The sequence below is a fragment of the Xylocopa sonorina genome, chromosome 1 (assembly GCF_050948175.1).
Source record: "Xylocopa sonorina isolate GNS202 chromosome 1, iyXylSono1_principal, whole genome shotgun sequence".
Taxonomy (NCBI): Eukaryota; Metazoa; Arthropoda; class Insecta; order Hymenoptera; family Apidae; genus Xylocopa; species Xylocopa sonorina.
The window spans coordinates 3421428-3447299 of NC_135193.1; the positions used below are offsets into that span (position 1 = coordinate 3421428).

Here is a 25872-nt window from a genome sequence, read left to right on the forward strand (position 1 = left end):
GACATTTCCTGTGGACGTAGGACACGTTTATTTCGCGCATCCACGCGTCAGACGTACTTGATTGATTCGTCGTACATGTCCGGCAAAAATAGCGGCTCCTGTCGGAATATCCTCCCGCATTATGAGAAAAGTTCGAGGAACAACGCGCGCGAGCTCTAAAAGAGTCCAGACATCAATAACGAGCGGTAATAATGATAAAAGTTTCGCTAGGTAAGAAAATATCGGTACGTAATACACACTTCACGAAGACGTATAGCGTTCATCGTTCTCAATACCGGAGTCGATAAAACTTTCGATATATTTCCACTATCCGGCTGTCTAGCAGTGTGAAACTCGTTCGAAGTTCATACGCAAGCATCGTGGCGTGTTTTAGTGGCGTGTTACAAGACGAGCTATAATTTCCCTGAAAACTTCGAAACGTTTCAGTCCCTCCCAAGCGCAATACTTCAGCGCGAACTGTAAAAACTGCGTTCGATAGGAAAGTGGCTGGATTTGTCTTTTTGCACGAGTCCTCGCGTTTCATCGGGAAGTCGCGAATCGCGTCCATCCGAAGGGGAAAGAAGATTAGATTACTTAGAATCGTCCTCCTCGACTTCAGCCGTAAAAAGGTTTATCGCGACGAGAACAGGATGGACACAAAGGAGCGCGTTGCTTGCTTGGTGTCGTAAAAGCGACACAGGATTCGTCGATGGGTTAGGGGTGAGCGGTGGCCATTAAGGAAAGTCGAGTTCAATAAACTTTCGAACAAAACGGTTGAGTTATTGATCTTTTTACCACCTGGCCGTTCGCCTATCGAACAGCACGCTGACTGCACCAGCGTTGCCACCGGGCGAATCATTCTTAAAAAAATGCCTCGCATCACGAAGAAATCAACCTGCGTGGTCCGCCCCTGCTTTTGCATTTTTATTCGTCGCGTGCTCCCCGGTTATCAATTCGTTCCTGTCCGCTTCCCCGTCGCGGAACATTTTCAAGAAGGAGACAAAATACGGCGATGCGAGGGAAATAAATGAAGATCCATGGACGAGAAACTTGTAACGAGCGTAGTTTTACCCTGATCAGGGCAAAGTAAGCAGCGCCGGACGCGAGTTTCGTATTTGCTTGAAAGGTTCTAAAGAATACTTAACAGACTGCGAAGAACGAGTTGATTTGTATGTACGAGAACTTGAACGCGTAAAGAAATCTTCGAGGGTGAACGATAGAGAGTGTTTATTTTTCACTTCCGCCGGATTAGCAGTGTAAGATGTGGAGGAATTCGTCGGCTTTCAGTCCATGTTCGATTCAGCTTGCACAATTTTTGTCGAGAACTGAACGGTGAATATATCTTTCAGAGCAGAACGCGTGTTAACGTAGATACTCAAAGGCAGAAACATCTGTACATCCGTCAAAAATACTGAAAAATAGAAAAGATGGATCGATTCAATGGGTTCTCTACCGATGAAAACATTTCGTTCTCTAGTCATGAATTGATTCGAAACCAGGCGAAATTGCTCCGTCATTCAATCCTCTCGGAATTTGGTTTTTTGTTACGAAATCGCCGGCGGCGTATCTGGACTGAATGTTTTCCATGTTAAACACACGAGAGACACTGGTATCGAGCGATGTGTTATCTTATTTTATTCACGAATCCGTGCTAACGCGCCAAGGTAAACGTTGCAACAGATAACCAGTAATGCTTAATAAATTACTCGATATCGCGAAGCACTGCTCGCGAAATATCAGGAAGCCAGAGATAACCCATTGATTCGGACTTACAATAAACACCGACCGTTAATTGGTAAAACGATCGTTAACCAACTGTGCCCATTGTGTTACCTCACAATTAACCGTACCCAAATAGCACCGGTGTCGTCGCGAAGTGGTCAGGATCGATAATTCATCCGTCCTCCGACCTAATTCTCGATTTACGACCGGCTGCCAGCGATGCCCTCCGATCTGATCGAACACCTTCGACCCAACGGTTTCTTTTAACCATTGGAAAATTCAGGCGCCAAGTATACGTTTCACCAGATAGCCAGGAAACGCATAAATCGCACAGCCGACTAGCAACACCAGCAATATTAATATGCAGCAGCAGATTATCCTCCATTTGTAATGGCGGCAGACAACGAAGCGAAACGCTTTCCACGGATTCCGGAACCACGAGAACGAAGTGTCTGGACGGCTGCAAATGAAAAATAAAAAGAATTAATACGTTTCGCGAGACAGTTGATCTCGCGATGAAAAATAATGGCCCTCGTTTACGATGGAATTGTACGTTTACGGCCGACGTAGTTATCAATGTCAGTTTAATTATACAATAATGATGCTTTAATGGCTACCGGTATGATTGGATTTAATTACGCTGCCTCGCCAATACCATCGCTTTATCACCAGCGCTATTAAACAGTTTAAGCTTATTGTTTCCATTATTAATGTAATGTTTATCAGTTTGAATACTCTCGTATGGTTTCTGGCGAATACAACACTTCCCTTTGCCAGGCTTTTAACTGAACTTTTAAAAAGGCTGTACGATTTTTTCGTTCAAAAATAGAGACACTTTTCCTAGAATAGTATGCAAATGACGAATTAAAAGGTAACGATGATACTTTGAAGCGGGACGGGCTTTAAAATCTCGTTTCGTAGGAATTTCTATTTCAGTCGCAATATGGTAGAAAGATCAGACGTGGAGGAAATCGTGAAGAACTAAATTTGTTTAATGACTTGGCAGACGAACCGTCACGGGTTATCGATTTCCGACAAAACGAACGTTCAACTTTCGCGTCTCGATTTGTACAGAGAGACAAGGTTTAATTTTATCTTCTTCGGACTTTTCTTTGTACCGAGGAATGACAGACAGACGGTGGTTTAAATACGTATCGCGATCCTTCGAGGACTGGTCGGAAATACATTACCAACGGCGAACCAGAATTAGCGATCATAATCGAAAATTTACGCGTTTAAGCACAATTTGTCGCGATATCTACATTAATTTAATTTATCGTGCATCATCGCGCCACAATTTTATTTCAATACCACCTGAACTGACAATTTTATATTGTACTTATTTCAGTAAATTTCATATACAATTTATTTATAATAATTCCACGAAAAGTTTTTATATCGAGAGTAAAAATGAAGTTTTGCGATGAACAAATATAAATATTGTTACAATTAATTGGAATACAATACGCAATATGCTGCTGCGAACTTTGTGCAAGCAGAAAACACAATAATTTTCTGCAATTGCTAGAATAATATTCCTGGAATAATTTTGGTCTGTACGAGAAAATGTTCACTATAGAACTCACTGAATTCGAGTCAACGCGAATACCTTTCTTATCCGGCGAACCGTTTTTTAATTAACTTGCAACGTACTTTGGCGGTGGAAGATTTTGAGGCGGGTCCCTTCCTCTGCCCACTGGTTTCTCATTAGCTTCCGCTGCTGGCAGTATTGACATTTCCAGTTCAACTTTCCCCTGAATCGACACATCACATCGCGTGAGCATACAGTTGAAAATTTGATGAATTCTCATTGCGAAATAAAAACGAAGCGATCGAATGCTTTCGTTCCAATTAAAGCTTCGCGAATTGATACGATTTAGTAGGTAGATATCGTTACGACCCCAATACGACCTGTTTAACGTCGACGAAATACAGCAAACAGTTGTATTTTATGATACACACCGCTTGAACGCATTGGCCCGCGTGTATGGTTCGTTCGAATGGCCACCAGGCTTTAATTCGTGTTACTTTGAACAGGTCGATCGTTGGTAGGCTTGGATCGAGCAATTTCAGAGTACAGCTTTTCGAATTTGGACTTCCACGAGGCATCTTCGACAAATCTAACGTCAAAGCCCCTAATAGTAATCGGATACTCGTTTTTACTGTATTCGACGGTAGATACTAGATATTCAGTCGAACGAGAATACGTTTTACCAAGAAAATCATCAGGGGAGACATGATCGTTGTCCCAAACTTGCAGATGCAATTTGCACGGCAATTTATCCTCGGTTTCGCTCCTGGCAAACACGGATATCTTCCTGCGCACAATCATCATATGTTCACCCTTCGAGTAACTAACGCGAAACACGAATCTCCAATTGAAGTTGCCCTCTCCCGTCAGAGAATTGTAATGGACGTCGGTTTTCTGATAATCGTTGTAAAGTATCCAGCTGGAACATAAATTTGTGCGTGTTCTGCGCTAAAAAAGAAATTTGTGATACGTTTGCGCGTCTCGTCGATCGTAAAGCTTTCAAGTTTTAAGGGTTGAAATCGTTACCTCGATTCGCAAGTCCTGACTCACCCTTTCACATAAATATCCGAGCACTTCTCACCAGTGAGGAATTGACTGTCGACGAGAGGCACCGCTTCGGTGTTCCACACTACAACGCGAATTTCATATTCCTCTGGTACAGGCGGGCTGATATCCACCGCCGGTTTCGGAGGGAGCTCGTCGAGTTGGAACATGTCGATCCAAAGTTCCAATTTACCCTGGATCATCAATCGAGAATGCAGATTGCGCTTTTAGAGCACGGCCAATGAATATTTAGATAGTCGAGGGAAAAAAAAAAAGAGTCCAATTTGCGAATGTCACGCTGGCGCGGCCGTCGCCTTGTCGATAGCCCCCTTCCCGGGTCAATCTCGATTTTATTGGCAGAAACTGCTCTTAATAGACTTAAACTCGCATTTCAAATGTAAAAGTCTATCTCACACCGATAACCCCATATGTTTCAACAGCTACATTTACATCCAAATCGAAAGAAGATCGCTTTCAAAGGGGACGTTCCATACAAATTTTCTATCGATAATGGCGGTAATGGCGGCAAAAGAAAGAATGCTATCTCGTTTTAGATTTTTTGTCGTCGAAAGAGATTTCTACTAATAAAACTTTCACGATATTCGCTCGACCTTCGTCACCACTCATCTCTTTTTTTTACAACCTGCTCTAATCCTGGTCTGACAGCGTTAAAAAGTGGCCTTCTTTCGAGGTGCTCAGGCACCAGGACGCAGCCGCAAATGGGAAAATCTTGCCACTGATGAAGCACGTCCAGCGCCATGCGTTCCACCCCCTCTGAATCGGAACCATCAATCACTGATAAAATTGAATTCGTTCCCGGCGACTCGAACCGAACGATTAATTCTTAAAACGGACCCGGTTTCAGCCCCTCGCCGACAAACGGGAATCGTTTCCTTCCAATTTTCACGTAATCATCGCCGTACTCCGGCGACGGGAGATTGTTCTTCTTGCAGAGCTGTTCGAGTATCTGCGACGGTGTCTCGCGATCCCTCCACCTGTCGTACCCTTCCACATGATATCCCCTCGATATACCGCACGTGGCACGGTGTCTGCTGTAGAATCGATTCTCCAGATCGATCTTCGTCTCCCCTATTAAATCGTCCGCCGAGGTTGCGTCGTAATCCCACACTTGTATGGTCATCGAGTAATCTTGCGGGAAAGTGGCGTCCATCTCGAACAGCCTGCGAATCATTCGCGCTTTCAACCTTCCGACAGACGAGTTTAAATCTACATAGAACGTTCCATTCAACTGGAAATATCCTGCGAGATCTTATAACATCGATCACCGAGGCTTAATAGAGTCAATGGATCTTCCCTATCCGAAAACTGAAAAGATAAATGGCTCTAAAGAAAGCCCTCGCGAAAGCAAACGAATCCATGAAAAGCTGGACGAAAGAATTGCACGACGGTGAGGAGAATTCCACGGCACGAACGAAATTAAAGTGTCATCCGTACCGTCCGAAAGTGGGATTCAGCTGATTCGGTATGTAATTCTTCTTGTCGTTGATATACGTTTTTCCGAGCCGAATGCAAAGGTACGGGTCGGATTTCCCGCTGAGAGGATCGTTAGGCTGCAAGTTGATGCCTGTATGGATGGGGATTAATTCATTCCCGTCAGCTTGTCACGCGTAAACGGCACGAAATATCGCGTTTTGCTTACCTTTCACGACGTACAGCCTGACCAGAAGCTTGACGGGCTCTGAATTGGGATAATCGTCGCATAGACCATTAGCTGCGTTTCTACCGCTCCTCGTTTTGCACGGCAAGTTGCTCGGATGTGGCCAACGATATACGCAAATACGACCCTGCTGAACGGATTTTGAGTTTTCGTTAAGTTCAACTCTGATTTTCCTATATTCATACATATCATTCAATTTCCATTAATAGAAATCGCGACGAAAGCGAAGAGTTTTTAATGGGTTAGACACGAAACGCTTCCTCTATCCGGATAATTTCAGGAGAACTGTGGAATTACTCGTAAGACAAGAAAATCTGTTTCCTTTGATGAAAATGACGCGGAGAGGCGTTGCATTTGAGTTGCGAAATTCTCATCTAATTGTTCGCCGGGAAACAGACACTCTCCTCTTGGCAATTCTCCAGTTTCAGTTAACAATGGCCCGTTAACTACCCCGTGGACCTATTTAAAGGGCCACGATTCAAGCTATGCCTTGAACGTTATTACTAAAACTTTTCCATGGATTTTCTTAAACAAGACAATTACTTAGATCCCACGAGCTAGGCGAACGTGGAAAGTTTCATCGTTCCGCGATTGCGTAGCGTCCATAAATGCGAACCTTGAACTTTCCAACGTAATTGTCGGTATCGTAGCCGGAATTTTCGCTCTTCCGCCCCTTCCAAAGCTCGAACGTTCTCAGACGATCCTGGAACCCGGCGAATTCCGGCTGCATCTCCAGCTCTCCGTTGTATACCTGTTTCCCGTCCAATGAGACAGCTGAGCTGGTGAAAATGCGCTAAAACGTAGGTACCTTGAACGTCGCCCGCGTCCTCTGATCGCTCGTAGAAAAGCTCCCTGCCTCTTTGCTCGTCTCCTCCTGGAAATGGACCACGTTTTACTTACCAGAGACATCCGTGGCAATTTACATGCATCGCATTACGCCACCCTCCGAGCGGACTCACCCCTGTTGTCGCGTACACCCACCTCCATGGAAGCGAAATATTTCCACCACCAATCCAACGACTCATCTTCGCACACCGGTTGACGATCCACTTTTTTCCCGTCCTTTCTTCCCTTCCCCGACAAGAAACGGGCCAGAAATTTCTTCACGGATTCCAGGATCCTCAGGATCCGCGAGGTTTTTCCGCTCATCTTCCTATAAGGAATCAGCTCCTCGTTCTCGTCCTCCTTTGATGGATCGTGATCGATCGGTAGAGGTACTTGAACACGCGCGTTAAAGTTAGAGCTGATCGTTACGTGCTTATTAACAACTAAGAACTTGCGACGCATCGTTGTTTTCAATCATTGTTTAATCATTAAATCGAAGAGATCACTATTTATTCAGACCACGTATCGAAGATGCTATCTAGGAAAGCATTTGGAATAGTAATTGAAATACGCGTTAAGTCCGTCAGAATTAATTTCAAGAGGCGTCCTAAGGGGAAAGAGAAGGTCAATGAACTCTCGCGCGATTAGTATTCTCAAGCTGAATCAATAGGAGCGAAGTTATTGTCGGCGAGTGCAAACTAGAGAGTTGATCCAGACAGAAGTCCGTTAATAACTCGTCGCGACTTAATCACGGTTCCAATTTCCGATCGAACAGCTGATGCCCGCGGACGTTCCCCGTGTGGTAAAAACCGTTTGTTCGCCGCGGATAAACGTTCCGTGGAACTTTAATTAACAAAGTTTTCTATTGCATGCCGAGTGGAACCAGATTTCGGATGGCGTTATTACCTTCTCGCTGCAACCCGCCGCGTCCAAATATTTAATAACTACTTGAAATACCCCGGGAAACGTTCAGCTGGTCCGCGAACGTACGTTCCGCGCGCGTGCCAGACGCGTAGCAATCCAATCGCGGCTGCAACAGTGTAAATCGGTCGCGCGAGAAACACGCGAAACCAAATATTCGTTCGAGAACCAACGCATCGCGAAAAATGCTCCTTCAGCGTTTCCGCGCATCGATATTTCCCAGGTGGCGAACTCACGAATGACAGGAGGCTGTCTTCTCGTCCAGGGAGATTTCAACATCGATTTCGCCCCGTATATGCGAGCGTTGTAATCCTCTTCGGTTATTAATTGCTCGAAGAACGCGTAGACACTCGGAACGATGCAAACTCCGGCATATTTGAAGCACCCAAATCCTCTCGAGTCGTACGCTTTTATCACGACGGAGGGGTAGTAGATGTCGAGCTCTGGCATATCCTACGAAGCAGTTTCACGACGTCGCGCTACCCTTATTTCGTCCCTTTTTTCGTGCGATATATACAGACAACACGCGTACACAAATGTTCTAACGGTTAAATCGTTACCAAGTCGACGAGAACGTGGGGCTGTTTATAGTTGCCGAATTTCTTGGCATTCTCCATCACCTCCGACTTGACGTCGACTCCTGCGCACTCTACGACAATTCGTGGATTTAATACCGGCATATAATTAATCTTCCTCATATCCCGCACGCCCCAGAATATAACTTCGAGCCTGTAACTCGTCATTTTTGGCCTGATGTCCTCCGGGATGTTGTAAATGGTGTCCTGCGTTGAAGGGTCTATCGGCCTGTCGACGGAATCATCGTCCATTATCTAAAACGATACATCAACGCGCTCAGTTCGCTCTCATTATCACTGAATTGCGATGCGGAACGAATGATAAATCATTTGGCTGCTCCTTAGATTCCGAGATAATTTCGTTATTAATCTGTTTCCTTATATACATGTATATCGTTCAGGTTGCCTCGCGATGAATACGCTACTCCAGTATATACTATAGTATATTTAGGGTAATTTGCAAACAGCCATTAATCATTGCGTTCTCCGTTTCCGTTCGCAGTCGCGTTATTCTTATGCTCGAACCTTTGCGTATCGCTCGAGGGTTCTCGCGAACAGACTCGCAGGGACGCTTTCGAATGAGGCTATTAATCTCGAAATCAATCCGCGTGAAAGATGACAGAAGGATTCATTAGAGCCGAATGGAGGGCGAGAAAGTGTGCTCGTGCTCTTCCTCTCGCGGAGCGAATATCGAGTAGTACCTTCCCGTGCAGCTAGATCACAAATTCCAACGGCATTTTAAAGAGCATTCCCTGGCGCATCTTTTAGGATAGAAATTAGAGAAAATAATTATTCAAAATTTTTCCAAAAATCACCCAATACCCCTCCTTTGGATGTTTCCGAAATATAAAACCTAATGAAAAAGTATCTTCCCGTGCAACTAGATATCTCTCTCTCTATCTCTCTCTCTCTCACCTCTATGAGCTCGAACGCGGCGAGCACCGAGCCGCTGCAATCCCTTTGCGATTTAAATTTGTACCACTTAAGTTTCGGAGGGAAATCAGGCAGCGAATAAGTCTCCTCCGCGAGTTTCACTAATGGCGAGGCCGCACATCTGCCGCAGAACTCCTTGCTACCCTGCGTGCATTATATTCAGTCAGCGGTTCAGATCGGTTTAATCTCGCAACGACCACCCCTCATTATTTCACCGTCAATGATTACGAAGCGTTTCGACGAATCCACTTACGCACACGTCCAGATCGTACACTTGCAGGATCACTCTGGGCGGGTTCAATTTAATATACTCCCTAGTCCCGTGCACGGTCCTGGGCGGTAGTATTAAAGTTTGATCCCAGAACGGGTCGAGGGTCTGCTTGATAACCTGAAAAATATAGGATGCTTCCGATCCCCTCGAGCACCTTAACGGGATTTCGAGAATTTCTCGATCGAACTCGCGATTTATAATTGTGTAATTCTGCCGCGATCGATATAAAGAAGTTCCGATAGCTCCAGTGCACTGAGTCGGTATCGAATCCTGTCGAAATCCATTTGCTAACGAGCCGTACAGAAATTAATCCGTTCGACTCTGAGTCGATGTTAATCGTCTAATTCGTACAAATGGATTACAGACTACTCGTATACTCTGGTATTGGATTAGAGAAGTTTACAAAGAGCAGTAGATACGTCTGACTTTTGATTGGCTCGTCTACTGACGAACGGTGAGAGATAGACGCGATTCTATTTTTATTAAATCCTCGTTTTACCCACCTGTAGCCAGTACGCGCTATGTTATAATGACGACGGACAGCTCGCGTCAGGAAACGTGCAAATTATCGACACACGGGACTTACTCTGGTGGAGGCCGTGTAGCCGTGAAACGCGACGCGCACGATCGGATCCAATAAACCAGATGCGTCCATGCCAGGATCAAAGCGACCTTGGAATATATGAGCGCGCAATTGGAACGCCTGCAACGTGACGGAAGACAAACTAACATTGCCACGTTCGAAATATCCCCGGTGGGTATCACGCGGACGGGCTCCACGAGAACGCGGACGCTTTAAAGGGGATCGACGTCTGATCTCTCGAACGGTGAGCATCGGCACCGAACGACGCCCGGATTTTCAGCGAGAACGATGGTTGTACACGAGTCTAAGCTCTTCGATCAGATTGCTCCGATGGCTCGTCGACGTCGGATCTGTCCGCGAAATTCGAGATAAAATATTCGAAAGCCTGGTCGGTCATGTTAGACGAGTTAGACTTTTTTTAATCCCCAAATGCCGTATCAATCAGATCCGCGTGGCTGTTACTGTGCGTACATAGAAATCGTACGAAACCCTCGGAGGAAGAGCAGAATTTTTCAGAGATACGAATGGAACATTTTGGAACGGACTCGTTTCATTAAACCCAGTGCTGTATTTGTGGGTCAACAAAGAATGCGAGCAACCGTAATGGCATGCATATGCAGTTCCGCGTAAAAGGGCGTGCGTTCGTTCGTGGGAATGCTTCGCGTCGAGGACTTACAATCTGTGATACGTATCACAGCCACGATTATCCAGTCTTCTTTCTTGCGACAACTTTATCCTGTCGCATTATTCCTGTAGTTCCATTGCACACGACGCGCTAAAAATGCACCGCGTTAGTCGATGAAAAATAGCGTGCAAAAAATAGAGCAAAAATTCCTCGCAACGAACGGTAAAAGAAAAAGGTATCACGATTATTAGATTTAAATCCAAGTATCGAGATAATTAAGGGAATTCTTAGCAAAAAGGAAACACGCTTCATTTCATTCCTGCGCGAACACTCAATGGCAGCATCGTTAATTAAAATCTCGCGGTGATTCGCCAACGGAACTCGTCGAAATACTCGAAGCTAGCGTCAGATTTTCGCGAGAGAAAAGAAAGTATCGTCGTACCGAGGCGCGAGTGTACTCCAAATATTTCGGGAACGAATCGAGGCGCCCTTCGTGGTCCATTCTGTAACCCATTGGAATCGAAGACCAACAAGCATCGATGTGCTCCGCGTTTCCTAACCACAGAAACATCTCCAGCTTGCAAGCGGCGTAGTCAGCCTGCTCTTCGTCTTTCGGATTCCTCAGGAACACGTCCACCTTTCGCGCGCACTGTGGACCCCTCTCGGTCGCCTCGTCCGAGTAAACGATCCGCTCGGCCGCGAGACGCTCGAAAGCCACCCTTCTCGAGCCCGCCATCATCCAGATGAAAACGTCCGGGAGGCTGTGCTGGGGCTGGTGAATTCGTAAACGAATGAATCCTCTGTTAGAAACGCGAGATCCAAAGGGGCTCTCGCGTTTAAACGGTTCACTCGCGGGAGGGGTTAACTCGCAGTTTTCTACCCGTTCTCGATGGAAAATGAAAGGAGAGGAAATCGCGGGAGATGGTGTACAGGAAGTTTACAAGTAACTTTGTCGGAGTCTTTTCCGTCCCGTAAATCAGTTGCTTCAGCTCGCACGAAGGAAGTTCGCAGAGGGAAAGAAGCCAGTGAAAAGTTCGCGTGGACACGTCGCGCCGTTTAAAAGCCGTCGTTTTTAGTTCCCCTGCTTTCTCTGGCAGACTTTCGCGTCGGTAAGGAACAACGAAACTCGAAATTGACCAAGCTACGGTAAGCTTCGTCGAAATCTTTTAATAGTGCGGCGAGCCTGGTTTTAAGTAGCAATGAAAGTACGCGATGGCCGTCGAACTTGCGCGAGAATATCGATGAAGTGGAGTGCAGGTGGGGTAGTAAAAAATATTCCGGCCGCGTCGCATTGATTATTCCGAAGGCGACTGATCATTTGCATAACTATCATCATAATTAACGTCGAACGTCCATTTCAATAATTAGTAACGTTCAGTCTCTCGTATGATTCGACAGACTATAAATTTCAAAATGAAAATGAGAAACTCTGATCGATTCAAATTATCCCCCGCGAGTGCGACTAAAATTCTAGTCGTAGATGGTTGAATCGAAAGTAAAAAATTACCACTCACGTCTTCTCGTAATTTTCTGATTCTCTTCAAATACTGATACGCGTGTGTCATCGCAATCCTCGTGTAGTGATTGCTCGGCAGTTCCCCGTTGATCTTGATCCTCTGCAGGATGTTCTCGAGCTCTTTACGGCACAGGTTCACGCGATGTCGATCAAGCTTCGTGGTGCCACCCTCGTCGTCGTATCGTCCCGCGTCTAATGTATGCAAATAGCGGATGCAATGGCTCCTCGTGGTACGAATCGTCTCGTTGTAGAATTTGTACGCGTCCGGATCCTCCACCGCCACCATTCTATCCAATTTGTCCAACTTCTCCGCCTGTCACGGCCGATCAAAGTTATTCCGGAACCGTCCCGTCCCAGTTTACGAGGACAAACTCGGCCGCTAGTTACGCGCCACGCGATTAAACGACGTGGATGCATGTAATATTTCTTTGGGACCGGAAATTTCCGGCTCGCCCGCGATCGCAGCCCCGTGTTAATCGTAGCTTGTAATTTTAATGCCAGTTGGGCCGCGTTAAAGTCGCTCGGAGCTCTTGGGAGATTAATGCGAACGAGCTCTAGCCGCTCGCAACTTTTTCGCCAAAGTTTCGTTGATGAGACGAAGGCACGGTTGTTGGGAGAGCTTGGAAGGAAGTAATTTGACCTCGATCTCGAAAGAACTGGCGGAACGCAATGGATCATTTATAAGGGGACGTTGTCAAGCCGGTGTCTCCCTTCTTCGCGCCACGTCGTATCGTTTAACTTAGAGATTACGTAGCTTTTAATCTTGTTAGGCTAGTTTCCTTAGCAGCCCTAGTTTTTGAGTAAAACGCGAAAGAATTTGCAAGTGTAATAGAGCCAATAACGCGGGGCATGTTGTGGGTTTAACGATGCGGAGGGCGCTGGAGTTACCAGCCCCGAGGACACAATATTCTCTCCCTTATTATTTTTAGTTTGATCGCATTACACACGTTGGACCATTTTTCTAATCGTCCAAGTGTCGCCAGGCACGTAATCGATTATGCTGCACTTGCAGACTCTTCTTCGTTTTCTGAAATTCCTGCGGAAGAGAACCTCCCTTGGATTAACCGGCCGTACGCGGTACCTACGTAAATCTCTGAGTTAAAAATCTAACCAACCGGTGAACCGCGAAGCGTGGCCAATTTCGAGAACAACTGGAGCAGAGAGAAGTTTGAAAAAGAATGTATACTCACGAGGAAATCAGCGATGAAGGCTAGACTGTTGCTGTTGTGCATACGCCACTCGAGATTCGGCCAGCGAGACCTGACGCAGAGGCAGGGTTTTCTGGAGCCAAGTGGCACGTAATTGTATTCCCCGTCCAACGTTCCAGTCAATCGTGCCGCGGTTACGCTCTCGAAGTCCAGGCTCCGGTCTGGCATCTGGTTTCCTGCTCGGAATTAATCAGATTTTACAGTGGTCCGGTCGAGCGCAGCGCGGACTCGTCCATCCTCCAATTTTCGACGTCTCGAGAAGGGATCGTTAACGAAAGCACACGACTGAGTGAAATCGAGATACCATTAGTGTCCTCGAAGCACTGGCTACGACCGAATTGTCTGTTACCAGCGTTCCCCAGGCTGATCTCGAAGCTTATCGATTTTGTCCAGAATTTTCGTCTGTCGATCATACTCGCGTCGTATATCACTGCGATCAGGTAATACTCTTCCGTTCTCCATAAGCTCCTCTTTGAAATAAATGGATCGTTAAGCCGAGCTAATGGCGGCGAGGTACGTATATCCTAGAGGGTAGTTTTGTCTTCGATTTCTATTTTATACTGAACTGTCGTAAATTTCGGTACGAATAGCGTAGGAGATATTATAAGGAAGTTTATACGTGATTAGAGTCGCGAGTTATTTTCATTCGACAATATTTGAAGTTCGCGAAAGCCATCAAATCCTCGTCCCCTTTCTCGAACTAAGCGCGATAAACTATCGCTCTACAAGGAAATACTCGTAAAGTATTCACTGTTGTGACAAACTCGCATTAAATCCGTTGTAACCGAAGGTAACCGTCTAGTTCGTGCCTATAGAGGATCGCGGGGGGGGGGGGGTCATTAAATAGACGATACAAAGCCGAACAGTACGCGCAGGTTACTTTATACCCTATTTACTGCACTCGTAAAACGAGGCGTGACATCGAATTAATGTCCCTCGTTGCCAAGCGAACCGAGGCCTCGTATTGCTCGAAAATTTCGCTTAATCGTTACAAACTTCGATCGAGTTGTTCGATTTTTAACACGAGAAGGACAGTGGTACGATTTTAGGATACGTCTGACCATACACGGATCATTTCTCCTTAATCTCTTGTGACGCGCACTAACAAAATTAACATAAAATTTTCCTTTCGTTAATGATAAATAGTGATACGTGAAATTTGAGATACCACAAATTTGGAATTCAATTTCGAAATCGATCCCCTTTTACGAAATGGCAAAAAGAACGGACGTTTGGATAAGAAATCGATCGCGACAAGGCGTTTATTCGTACCTCGACAATAGGAGCAGCAGCCTCTGTTTCAACGCTGATTCTGGACGTGGTTTCCGTGTCATCCATCTCGGTTTTTAACGAGAGAAGAACTCTGCCGCGATAAAGAGGGAGAGCTGTCGAGCATTTACCGAAACAGCTGCTCTTTTCCGCAGACCCGGGCCCGTAAAAATGAAGGAACGATGGCCCGAACGTTGGAAGGAAACCTGATAAATGCGACACAGCGATTTATCAAGTAACAAAGTGCCTCGAGATTTTGCCCGGTCTATGTCGTTTAGTAATCGTTTGTTTCCCCTACGAGGATTTAAAAGATTTGTTTGGAGTGCGCAATGTTAACCCCTTAAATGTACCACGATAGTATAAAACCGATCATATGAGTTTATATGAAGTTTTTTTTACTTTTGAGGTGTAATATCAGCTGTAAAAATTTGTCACACGAGTAGTGAATCACCCGTATACGAATGCAAAATGAATGAAATAGAAGTGAATGAGTCAGTAACGAGGTCTGTCTGCACCGCTATTCCAATTTAAAAAAATATTTATACTTCATTTTTATGATACTCTTTATGAAATAACTATTTAGCAATTACGACAGCTTTTAATGTTCGGTCCGAAATACTCTTTCAACTCGAGTCAGAGCTGTTTCTCAGCTTGAAAATTTTTCTATCCGAACAATTGAACAGCTTTCAGATTCGAATCGCAGTGAAACGGATCGATCATTTGAAACGGAGTTAACAGTCGATTGATCCACGATTTCTTTCCATTTTTCGTTTCATGAGATTGCAATGTGCAAGCGAGTTACGCTCGCGCCCGGCCAGGGGAGGAAAATAGAGATAAAAGAGGAATAAAGCAGCATCCAGCCTGAATCGAATCGAACGGACGTTATACGACATCGGTTACGTTAAATGCAGGCCGAGAGTTAACCGAGCGCCCGCGCGCAGGGGATGAGAATTTAAAATACAAACGAGACTAACCAAACAGGACTGGTTAATCAACGTTCCGTTTGTAACGTTGTTTGAGTTTCGTTTATGTACGACGGCTCGCTCTTTTAATTCATTCCCTTCGATTTAATACTCGTACGCATGGCCGCAACGAGTATCTTCGATCCCTTTTCTAATTTTACGATCCCCAAGTATCGATAACGATCAGTCGACAACAAAGAGAATCGATTTTCAATAAACAACAACTGGAAATTCGTTACCATTCTCTCCAGAATTCGATATTTTACTCGTGTTGAGAGTACAAGAGGCCACGACACAGGTTCGACAGCTGTCAATACGATGCTTGATGGCAATTCTGACCCGTTGACAGAGGGATGGGAACATCTCTCTGAACGTGATCTTCTCGTTATATTTCGGCCCGTATGTTTGCCATGCCTGGCTTGTCGATCCCTTGAAATCATGTCGAAGTTAGACGACAAGTTTGGCACCGTTGAATTCGCTTGAAAAGATGTTAATTATAAAAACTATGGCTCTCTCGAATTTGGTTAGAGCAAGGCTAGAACGACCTCTGTAATATTTCCACGATTTTTTCGTAATTGATTTCGACACGTACCTTCATGCCAGCGAATGATATCTGCACGATCGGGTTAATGTTCTCGAAATGATTTTTCACGCAAATACTGCTCATGTCCGGCAGCCCATCCGCCCGATAAATTGTGAAAATGTAACAAGCGCGCTGCCGAAAGGGTAGAAATTCACCGCCAGCAGGCAGCAAGAGGTTCCTGCGATTATTCGATTTTCATTAATCGGCTGTCGAGCCGGTATTGTGTCCCAAATTTGGGACAATTCTCGAATCGATCCCGCGAATACCACGCGACCAATAAATATCGACATTGTAATTTTTTGCCGCGTGATTAAAACGATCCATAGTTTTAACGAATACACAACGATCTACTACGTCTAACACATTCGATCGTATTAAAATACCATAAATTTCATTCGATTTAGTCTCCAATGGGTACTTCGAGCGTTCTTAGTCATTAATTTAATAATCATTAATCGAATGATAACATTCACGTTTAAAACGCGAGGTATGTTTGATGATAACATCGTATCGGAATTTAGATCGAAATTTGATTTAATAAATGGCAAAGCGCCTTTCGATGAGATTAGATTGAAAGTGGTCGACGATTAAATATCGATTTTGGGTATAATTTTTCTATCACAAATGGGTTAGTGCTTTTTGATTCGATCTTTCGTATTTCGTTCTATGTCGTGTACACGTTTACACGAATATATTTGTTCGCAGGGTACGAAGAGTTTAAAGTTCAGAATATTGCGAAATTGTTGAAGGTATACCGGTAAAGATATTTTAAGAAATTACCCCTCGATGTCGTCCTCACCCTCCGTATCCGGCTGTAGTTTCATCTTCTCCCCTTTCACGTTAATTGCAATATTACATTTAACGTAACCTTTCGGTCCCGCGGACAGGTCCTTCGGGTTCATTAGCATCGCCCACTTGTGATAATATTGGCGATCTGTCGGAATTAACTAACCGCATTAATGTAAGAAGAACGTAAGTAGAACTATTAGATTGAATAACAATCTGCCATCCGTCAGAATTAATTCACTGTATCATCGTGATGCACCGAAAATTTCAAATACAAATCGACTAATCGAAAGGACTGATCGTTCGTCCTCACCTGGTTGATCCCACACGAGAGCCGCTTCGAAGCTGGTGCTGCCGTGGAACTTGAAACGCAGGTAACTCTTCAAATACACGGCTATCATTATTTTAGTGCTCAGCAGTTCATTGTGGTCGCATAGCAAATCGAACACGAGATACTACGGCGGGGAATAAGATCAGGAACGTGTACAGAGGGAAAGTAATTAGAGCACGGTTTCGTTGGGACGAGATTTTGGAATTTTACCTCGTTGTACACAGGCGAGTCGGTTCGCTCGCGAACCACCGTCTTTCTCCTATGATTACCCACTTTGACCACAACCATGGGATTCGCATTCTGGGGCAAGTGCCGCGCTTTCAGTATCTTCACGCAGATCTGATAAGCGCTCCGTCGAAATTTTCCGGGGCTCATCGCGTTTCGATAAACTCGATCGCCTGTATTTGATGTACTTCGCGTTTGTTTGACGTATCGATCGTTCACTCGGATAATTTCACGGAGTTGTTGATGCAGTCCGCTACGCTAACTTAATTAAGCGTCTACTTATCTTCTTTAGCTTTCGAGATGCTTGCCATGGGCCACCCCTGTCTTAAATTCTCCCTTTCCAACTGCAGCTGAGCACGGCAAAATTACCGGCGAGGTATACGATAGATTACTTGCCAAGTGCATTTTTGTGTCGTACCGCTGGAGGACCCTGGAGGGTCCTTAACATTTTAGTATCATTCCCATGTTCCCAATTCACCAGAGAATGATCGAAACAGTGCTCCATCACTTTACGAATGGAATTACGGTGAAATATGTTGATTAGTTAATCGATTTTTCTTTCTACTGTAGATGCCACTTCAAGGAAAATTGGACGATGGAGAAAGGGGATTTTCACGAGACAATGAAGTGTCTAAAATCTCTTCAATCAGCCCGCTTCGGTTTAATTGCACGTTTAAGAAGAGGCGACGGAGGAAAGGGAGGAAATGAGACAGGAAGAGACGACAGGTAAGGATAGTGTATTATATTTTTTATTTCACGTCATTGCACGTTAGTTTTAAGCTAATTATTGTGTATAACAAAAATTTATATAGAAAAACTTATCATTTTGTCCTTTATCAACCTGCAAGCAATGGCGTTATTTTCCAAGAAATGGCAAATAAGAATATCGCTTGCTCATCATGTTCTCCTGATACAAAATCGAAAAATAGGGGTTTCGATCGAAAAATCCACGTAAATTAAAAATAAGTTTCCTAAGGTAAGAGATCCTTCAAATCCTTTGTCGATAATATAACATGCGATTATATTACTCGGAGCCCTGTTCATAATGGCTCCATCTATTGGGCAGCTAGCCTTATCATACAAGGGTAAGAAGAACAGTTCAAGAACTTAAAGTGTGTCTCTCTATTCCGGTTCGAACACGTTAAAAATATCCATCCATGAATGTGCTGCGACGTAGCACCGACCCCTAATCATTTTATTTCTTCGCATAAATTATTTTAGCCCTCTCTCAGTTCATTCTCCTATGGAATGTTCCAAATGATACATTTTGTACTAATCATGACATAATTGAAAGCTTACCGATGATACAGAAGGCAAACTATAATAGTCCACTGTTTCCCAGGGCCCAGCAGCGTCTGATTCGTCCCTGAGAGTGACGGACGCGACACGACGTGACGGTCGGTGACGCGACAACTTTCTGTTATCAAGCAGCATTCTCTGTTGAAGCACTGTTTTACGCATTGCGTCTCGGTATCTCCGCTATTGTTTAACCTCTGACAACTCCGAGGACCAATCTGAAGGTAGAAAATTTGGCACGTGAAAGTGATACGAACTGGAAAACTACTGAAGACGTTCGCGTGTTCGCGAACTTCAAGTGACACGGAGAGTGTATGCAAATCGCATACCAACAGGCATAAAGTTGTTGCGATTTCTAAGTCGACCTTTGCTGCTTAATAAGGCGAGAGCCACTTCGTTTGAGAAATAATTCACTGCCAATGGTAAAAGATTCATCTCCTGACTAGGCAGTGGCTGTTTCGAAAGTGCAAGATATTACCACCGATAGCGACATATTTATATAATAAAAAAAAAGAAAGATGGATGATGCGAAAAACTACATAAATCTGGTATTAACAGTAAAAAAATATCCAGCATTGTACGATCTTAGTTGCAACGACTATCACAACAGGATTGTACGAAACAAAATGTGGAGAGCAGTAGCGCAAGAGGTGAATGCTCCGGGTAAGGACTACTCGTTGAATCGATGCATGCCTTTAAAATTCCTGTAAAAGTTCGAAGATATTGTTCGTTCATATTTAACAATGTTACATAGCTGCGGAATGCAAGGAAAAATGGAAGAACCTACGCGCAAGCTTCAGCAGACATTTAAGAAATCAAAACTCGACGAATTCGAAAACGAAGAAACCGTATTACATGGCCGATTACATGGATTTCTTACTTCCCTACAGTAAACGCAGGTGACTAGCGCACAACTGAGAACAGCCAATAGATGGAGCAATTATATCAAACTAGTTCGTGGTCTCTTCACGGCGCCTGTTATAAATCAAATTCCTTTTGCTTAACATACGATATATGAAACCACTTTCGAAACTCGTATCTGCATTTTTCTATACCGAATAAAAAAAACTTATTGTCGTTTCCCTGTGCTTTCAGACCAGATGACAATTTAAACGACGATGGACCGATAACGCAAGAAGCTTGGAACGAAGAGGAGACCGCCTCGGACACGTCTTTCAGTTACGATAAATTAAACAAATCCGAACAAAAGGTACACGAGCCAGAAAGGGATGAAGATGCGAGAAACGAAGAGCACGCATACTCGAGAAGCAAAGTGATCAGACTAGCAGATGACAGACTATCGACGCACAAGTGTTCGAATAATTGTGTCCTCAACAAACGAGACCCCGATGAATCGGTTAACGATTCAGCGGACCTGTTGTTCTTCAAGAGTTTGCTGCCGGATGTACGGCAAATGTCGAGACACGAGAAAAGAAATTTTAAAATATCTGTCCTCCGTCTGATCGATAAGATTTTGACCGAGAGAGAATCATCGATGTCGGTCGAGAACGACGTTCCTTGTTTCGGAGTGAAGAACCAACAAGAGGAGACCGAGGAAGACCAGTTTTGAATTAAAGAATTACGCGAAACTATTTTATTCTAACGGCGTTGTGAAAATATTAACAGAATAAATTAATTTAATAAGATGTACGCGTGAAGGTAGTTGGAAAGGGTTATCACAATTTCAGCAAATCGGTTTAGTACGGTACAGTGTATGCGCAATAATTTGTAATTTATAACTCGTACCATTTGTAATGTAGAACGTACCCTTAATTCTCACGATTGAATAAAGGTGTACAGCCTTGTTGAGGTTGAGCGTCACTGAAGATTGTTGATTAGCTGGTCGAGAGAACGCGGCAACTAATGAAAATTGAGCGTTCGTTGCGCCAAAAGACTCGGTTATTTCCGGAAATCGTGCGGAAACAACCGAATCGTGCGCCCAAGTGCGTTCTGTACACACATTCTTAAAGGCGCTATACATATACGCGCGCGCAGTCTTTTACAAACAAATTGCTTTCACGGACTCATACCTCGTTCTAACACAAGAGATACTAAGAAAAAATCGAGTAGCCAATGTTCGCCAGCCGATGTGAGCAGAACGTGAATGCCTCTTTAACAAAAATTTCACGGCCAAGTATCCTACAACATTCCGACTTAATCTTTCCAACCATAGATGAAACATGCGAAAGATTTGCTTATTAAAACAAAGAAGCTATTGGCACATCACCAATCCGCGAAACAATACGTGTAACTTACAAAATCTTTTTGAAAAATGTTTACTTTTTGAGTACCCGCCATTGTTTCGGCTGGATATGGAAGAATTTTAAATCAGATTGTACCTTCATTGGCGTATATCTAAATTTTCGCTGTAACACATTCCTATCACCGAAATCATATCTACGCGATATTTCGCCTCATAGATTGGATACAAAGGAACAGAAAATATAAATTTCAAAAAGAAAATACCCAATTACTAATAAGAAAAAAAGATTCGAACATCTTATACAGACAAATGCAACAATCAAGTATACAATTTTTGGCAAATAATCATTTGTTAATCGTTACTTATTTATCAAACTAAACACCGGTCTAAACGTTCGAATTCGCGTTCAATTATCCGATGCGATAATCGGAATAACTGCGATAGAATGTTTGCTGGCCGGCGCTTGAACTTATCGAGAGCAAAGCGTATACACGTCACAAAGGCACACTTGTCGCGCCGGTTCCCAACACGAGCGCCCGATGACCACGGGCGAGGTATCGCAATAAGGACGCACCTGGGTATCAAACGGAAACCGCGCATGTCCGAATTCGAAAGGGCCAATGAACAGTCGGCAATGCTGCGGTAGGGACATTGGAGGGGCTCTCGGTGGCCTTGCGCGTTCTTCCGATTCCGTGGAAGCTGGAGGCGCGTCCATTTTGTCGGCACGTACGATCCCGGATAGTCGACGCCGGTGCAAAGTATAATTTCTCGTTTGCGACAAGTTCTGGCGTTAGCGGTAGTAAGGGTTACACGTAGCCAGTGGCTGTCTGTCGGCGGCGTTCGTTGTTTCGTGGCTGCGTAACAGTGAGCACAGAGAGCGCGGTCGGCGAGCGTGAGAACCTACTTGTAGATATCGCGCAACGAATCGAGGAGAAGCCGTTGGAGGAGAGCCGTTGGTCACAGGGCCGCGAAGCGCGTCGCGTACCCGGTTCGTCGGTGGTTTAGTTTTTTAGCAAGATGGCGGAACTACAGGGAACCCCGGTGGCGCAGGACGCCCTGTCCGTGGCCCAGTTAGAGCTCGGTGGAAATCCGAACGCCTTGGCGTTGCGTAGGCCATTCGACCCCGTGGCACATGATCTCGACGCTAACTTCCGCCTTACGCGGTTCGCCGACCTAAAAGGATGAGGGTGTAAAGTCCCTCAGGAGGTTCTCGGGAAACTCCTCGAGGGACTACAGGCCGACGATGGTAGCGCACAAGATCATGAGCATGCCCATTTCATGCACATGGCCATTCCACGCATCGGTGAGTAGATCACTTTTATTGCGCGCGTGCACGGGACCTGAATGCGCCGACATGTTTGATTTTATACCGCGTCTTGACTTCGTCTCCTTTTTCTTTTTTTTTTTTTTATTTTCTTCCCATTGTCACGTACTCGCGATTTTTGTTAGTCACTTTCGGTGCCGACGCGCGAACATTTCCGTCGCCGAGATGATCGTTTCGTTTTTGCGAACGGTTTTTCGCTTCTTAATGGAATATTATTAAAGATCGATTTGTTGATTATTGACATTTGTGCCGGCTACGATTTTCTGTGATCAATGATATCACATTGGAGTTTGTCGCTAGAGTAACATCTATTGTTCGTATTTTATAGGGAATTGTCGCTTGTTCTAATAATTTTTGTTGAAAGCAAACAATTTCGTTGGAAATACCTGTGGCGCGTACGTCGCGATAGACAGCACTGTCGTGCCAGCAGCCATGTTATTACCTCCCGCCCGTTTTTTCCCCCCACCATAGGAAATATAAGTGTTCTCAACTTCTGACTTAACCGTGTATACAAAACATTAAAATCAACAAATATGGAAATAAATCATTTGTTCATAACGTTGTATTAACTAAAATAACTATTTGTAGAAAAATGTACCTTTATGATCCATGTCATTTATATGTTCTTTTCGTTCTCAGGCATTGGCATGGATTCCTCCGTGACTCCACTGAGGCATGGAGGACTCAGTTTGGTGCAAACTACAGACTTCTTCTATCCACTAGTCGACGATCCTTATATGATGGGTAAGATACGCACAGTGTCTTGATAGAATTGCACTATCATTCTATCTAAACAACATGTTCTATCTAATATATTTACGTATTTACCTAATCGAATAATAAAGCTCGTACTTGCTTTGGTAAGGGATGAGATTTATTTCATGGCATCTTGTTTGACCACTGCTATTGGAGCATTCTTCCAGGTAAAATTGCATGTGCAAATGTTATCAGCGATCTATATGCCATGGGTGTCACCGAATGTGACAATATGCTGATGCTACTAGGAGTCAGTACAAAAATGACTGAGAAAGAGCGGGACGTTGTTGTACCCTTAATCATGAGAGGATTTAAAGATTCTGCGTTGGAAGCTGGCACAACGGTGACCGGTGGTCAAACGGTTGTTAATCCTTGGTGTACAATAGGTGGTGTTGCTTCTACTGTGTGTCAACCAAATGAATACATAGTGTATGTATGCTGGAACAGAATGAAATATAATTGCATTATTCCTTGGTGTCAAGATAACTGTTTACATTCAGACCAGACAATGCAGTTGTGGGTGATGTTCTTGTACTAACAAAACCACTTGGAACGCAAGTTGCTGTGAATGCTCATCAGTGGTTGGATCAACCGGATCGTTGGAATAGAATCAAACTCGTGGTCAGCGAAGACGACGTGAGGAAAGCTTATCAGAGAGCGATGGACAGTATGGCCAGGCTTAACAGAATAGGTCTGTGCACCCATGGATATATTTGAGTTCTATGAAACAATTGGATGATGTTAGAATCACGATTGGTCATTGAATTTTGCAGCGGCTAGATTAATGCATAAGTATAATGCGCACGGAGCAACAGATGTTACGGGCTTCGGGCTTCTGGGACATGCACAAAATTTAGCCAAACATCAGAAGAATGAAGTCTCCTTCGTTATTCACAATTTACCTGTTATCGCTAAGATGGCAGCTGTAGCAAAAGCGTGTGGTAACATGTTCCAACTACTTCAAGGCCATTCGGCGGAAACTAGCGGTGGATTGCTCATTTGCCTTCCTAGGGAACAGGTACGTGATCACCTGTTCTTATTGTTCGTCCACATCCTGCTAAATACAGTAGGGTATATTATTTCTCATTGAATACTCTAAAGAATGGCAGGAAGAGTAATAAGAGATTTCCATGCCGATTTGCTGCTTTAGCATCTTGGTGCTGTCGACTCTCTTACATTTGTTTCGTTTTTAATAATAGTTTAGATGTTGGTAAAATTGTTTGCCATTAATCGAATCGAATGAATAACTTACAGGCTGCTGCATACTGTAAGGACATTGAAAAACAGGAAGGATATCAAGCGTGGATAATCGGCATCGTTGAAAAAGGAAATCGTACAGCCAGAATAATTGATAAACCACGAGTAATAGAGGTGCCAGCTAAAGAGAAGGACGGAGAGCTTTGGTGAAAATCTGAAATTGTTCGCGAAAAATTTTTTATTTTCTTTCATGTATTAGGAGATACCACATGCAACACAGGAAACACGCATTTACATAGGTTGACACTACAGTCTCGAGTTCAGAGAACATTTACATGTGCGCACCATTATTTACGATGGACTAACGAGGTTTTCAGTCCTTTCGCTGGACAAAATATTGGTAGACACGTCCGTAGCAGTTTCGATTATACTTTCTGTTTCATAGATTTGAAAACGAGATATAACAGTAACGACTTCTGCTTATACGTTATTTTTTTTATTGGAGTTTAATTCCAAGTTTTAGCTTAGAAAAGTAAATGTTTCACATTCTTATTTCTGTTTTTTAATCTTTATCGAAACCTGAGAGGATTTTCCCTATAAAACAGACACGAAGAGTTCTTAGTCGTCTTCCACGGCAGCTATGAACACGCTTATTCAGAACAATTTGACGAGATAGAAAAAGAAATATGGGGAAGCGATGGAAAAAAAATATGAAGTTTAGAAATAGTCTTTCTATGATTAAGGCGAAACACATATTAAGTACAGCCCTAGGTAGCACTAGGCTCAAGGCTAAGTTTCAATTGCATTTGATCAAACTTGCAATATGTTGAGTGACATTTGGGTGCTTAGTGTTAACGAAGAATACTGAAGTACACGCAAATGATAGTTCGTGATTATACAAAGATCTATAAATATATTTTAAGGGGGTATACAATATCACTCAGAAAAAAAAGAAGGTTTTAACGATTTGATGTACGTTGCTTTAATTCAACGGTTTAATAGAAAGAAAAGAGGGAGCCATTCGGATCACGGTTACATAGTTGCAAATTTGTAAACTTTGACACTCCTGTACTATCCTGTAGTACACGATGACAGGCTTTAAACGCCAAACGAGGTTTCCACCATTTGTAATTTTGATCTATTGTTGTATAGATTGCATAAGATGTCCAAATGAAATGAAAGGCCTTCTCTAGTTCTCTCGTTACATACGCTTTTGAGAGTAATTATAAAAGAAGATAACAAGAAATCGAGCACAGGCCCTAATGTTGGTATTACTTTTTCATATGAATAAAGTGCTACTTTGTCAATAAAAGTAACGTTACTACTACTTATCACCATTCCTCTCCTTCTTGAGAGTTCCACGCGAAAAAACATACATCCGACCAACATTAATCGCTTAGTCCTCTTCCCTCGAGACAAGCTCGTCTTCGGCTAACTGAAATCGTTTCGCGCCACGAAACGCGCATGATGCATACACGAAGCTGGCCAACGATCCGAACAAAAAAAAAACTAGGATCTTTGGTTAATCT

General features: G+C 43.8%; 3 protein-coding genes across 3 annotated transcripts; 2 read left to right on the forward strand and 1 right to left on the reverse strand.

Moving 5' to 3' along the window:
- Positions 1–1980: 1980 nt before the first annotated feature.
- On the reverse strand, positions 1981–18072 carry LOC143433019 (otoferlin). Its single transcript, XM_076910139.1, has 28 exons — positions 17964–18072; positions 17553–17740; positions 17325–17466; positions 17006–17159; positions 16235–16403; positions 15882–16071; positions 14684–14886; positions 13716–13881; positions 13394–13587; positions 12202–12516; positions 11130–11459; positions 10066–10182; positions 9462–9596; positions 9191–9352; positions 8261–8530; positions 7937–8153; positions 6936–7171; positions 6763–6828; positions 6571–6705; positions 5937–6081; positions 5732–5861; positions 5154–5457; positions 4920–5099; positions 4283–4470; positions 3916–4151; positions 3664–3836; positions 3355–3455; positions 1981–2161 (listed from the first exon to the last, which is right to left on the reverse strand). Exons 1-28 carry the CDS (start codon positions 18070–18072, stop codon positions 1981–1983), a joined length of 5136 nt encoding a protein of 1711 aa, XP_076766254.1.
- A 1257-nt stretch (positions 18073–19329) lies between these two features.
- LOC143422943 (uncharacterized) lies at positions 19330–20461 on the forward strand. The gene is made up of 3 exons (XM_076893932.1): positions 19330–19526; positions 19618–19762; positions 19959–20461. The coding sequence occupies exons 1-3, from the start codon at positions 19382–19384 to the stop codon at positions 20431–20433; spliced, it is 765 nt and encodes a 254-aa protein (XP_076750047.1). The 5' UTR covers positions 19330–19381; the 3' UTR covers positions 20434–20461.
- Positions 20462–21752: 1291 nt separating this feature from the next.
- Sps1 (inactive selenide, water dikinase) lies at positions 21753–25655 on the forward strand. The gene is made up of 6 exons (XM_076898136.1): positions 21753–22369; positions 23030–23134; positions 23314–23575; positions 23647–23837; positions 23920–24164; positions 24401–25655. The coding sequence occupies exons 1-6, from the start codon at positions 22084–22086 to the stop codon at positions 24551–24553; spliced, it is 1242 nt and encodes a 413-aa protein (XP_076754251.1). The 5' UTR covers positions 21753–22083; the 3' UTR covers positions 24554–25655.
- The last annotated feature ends 217 nt before the right edge of the window (positions 25656–25872 follow it).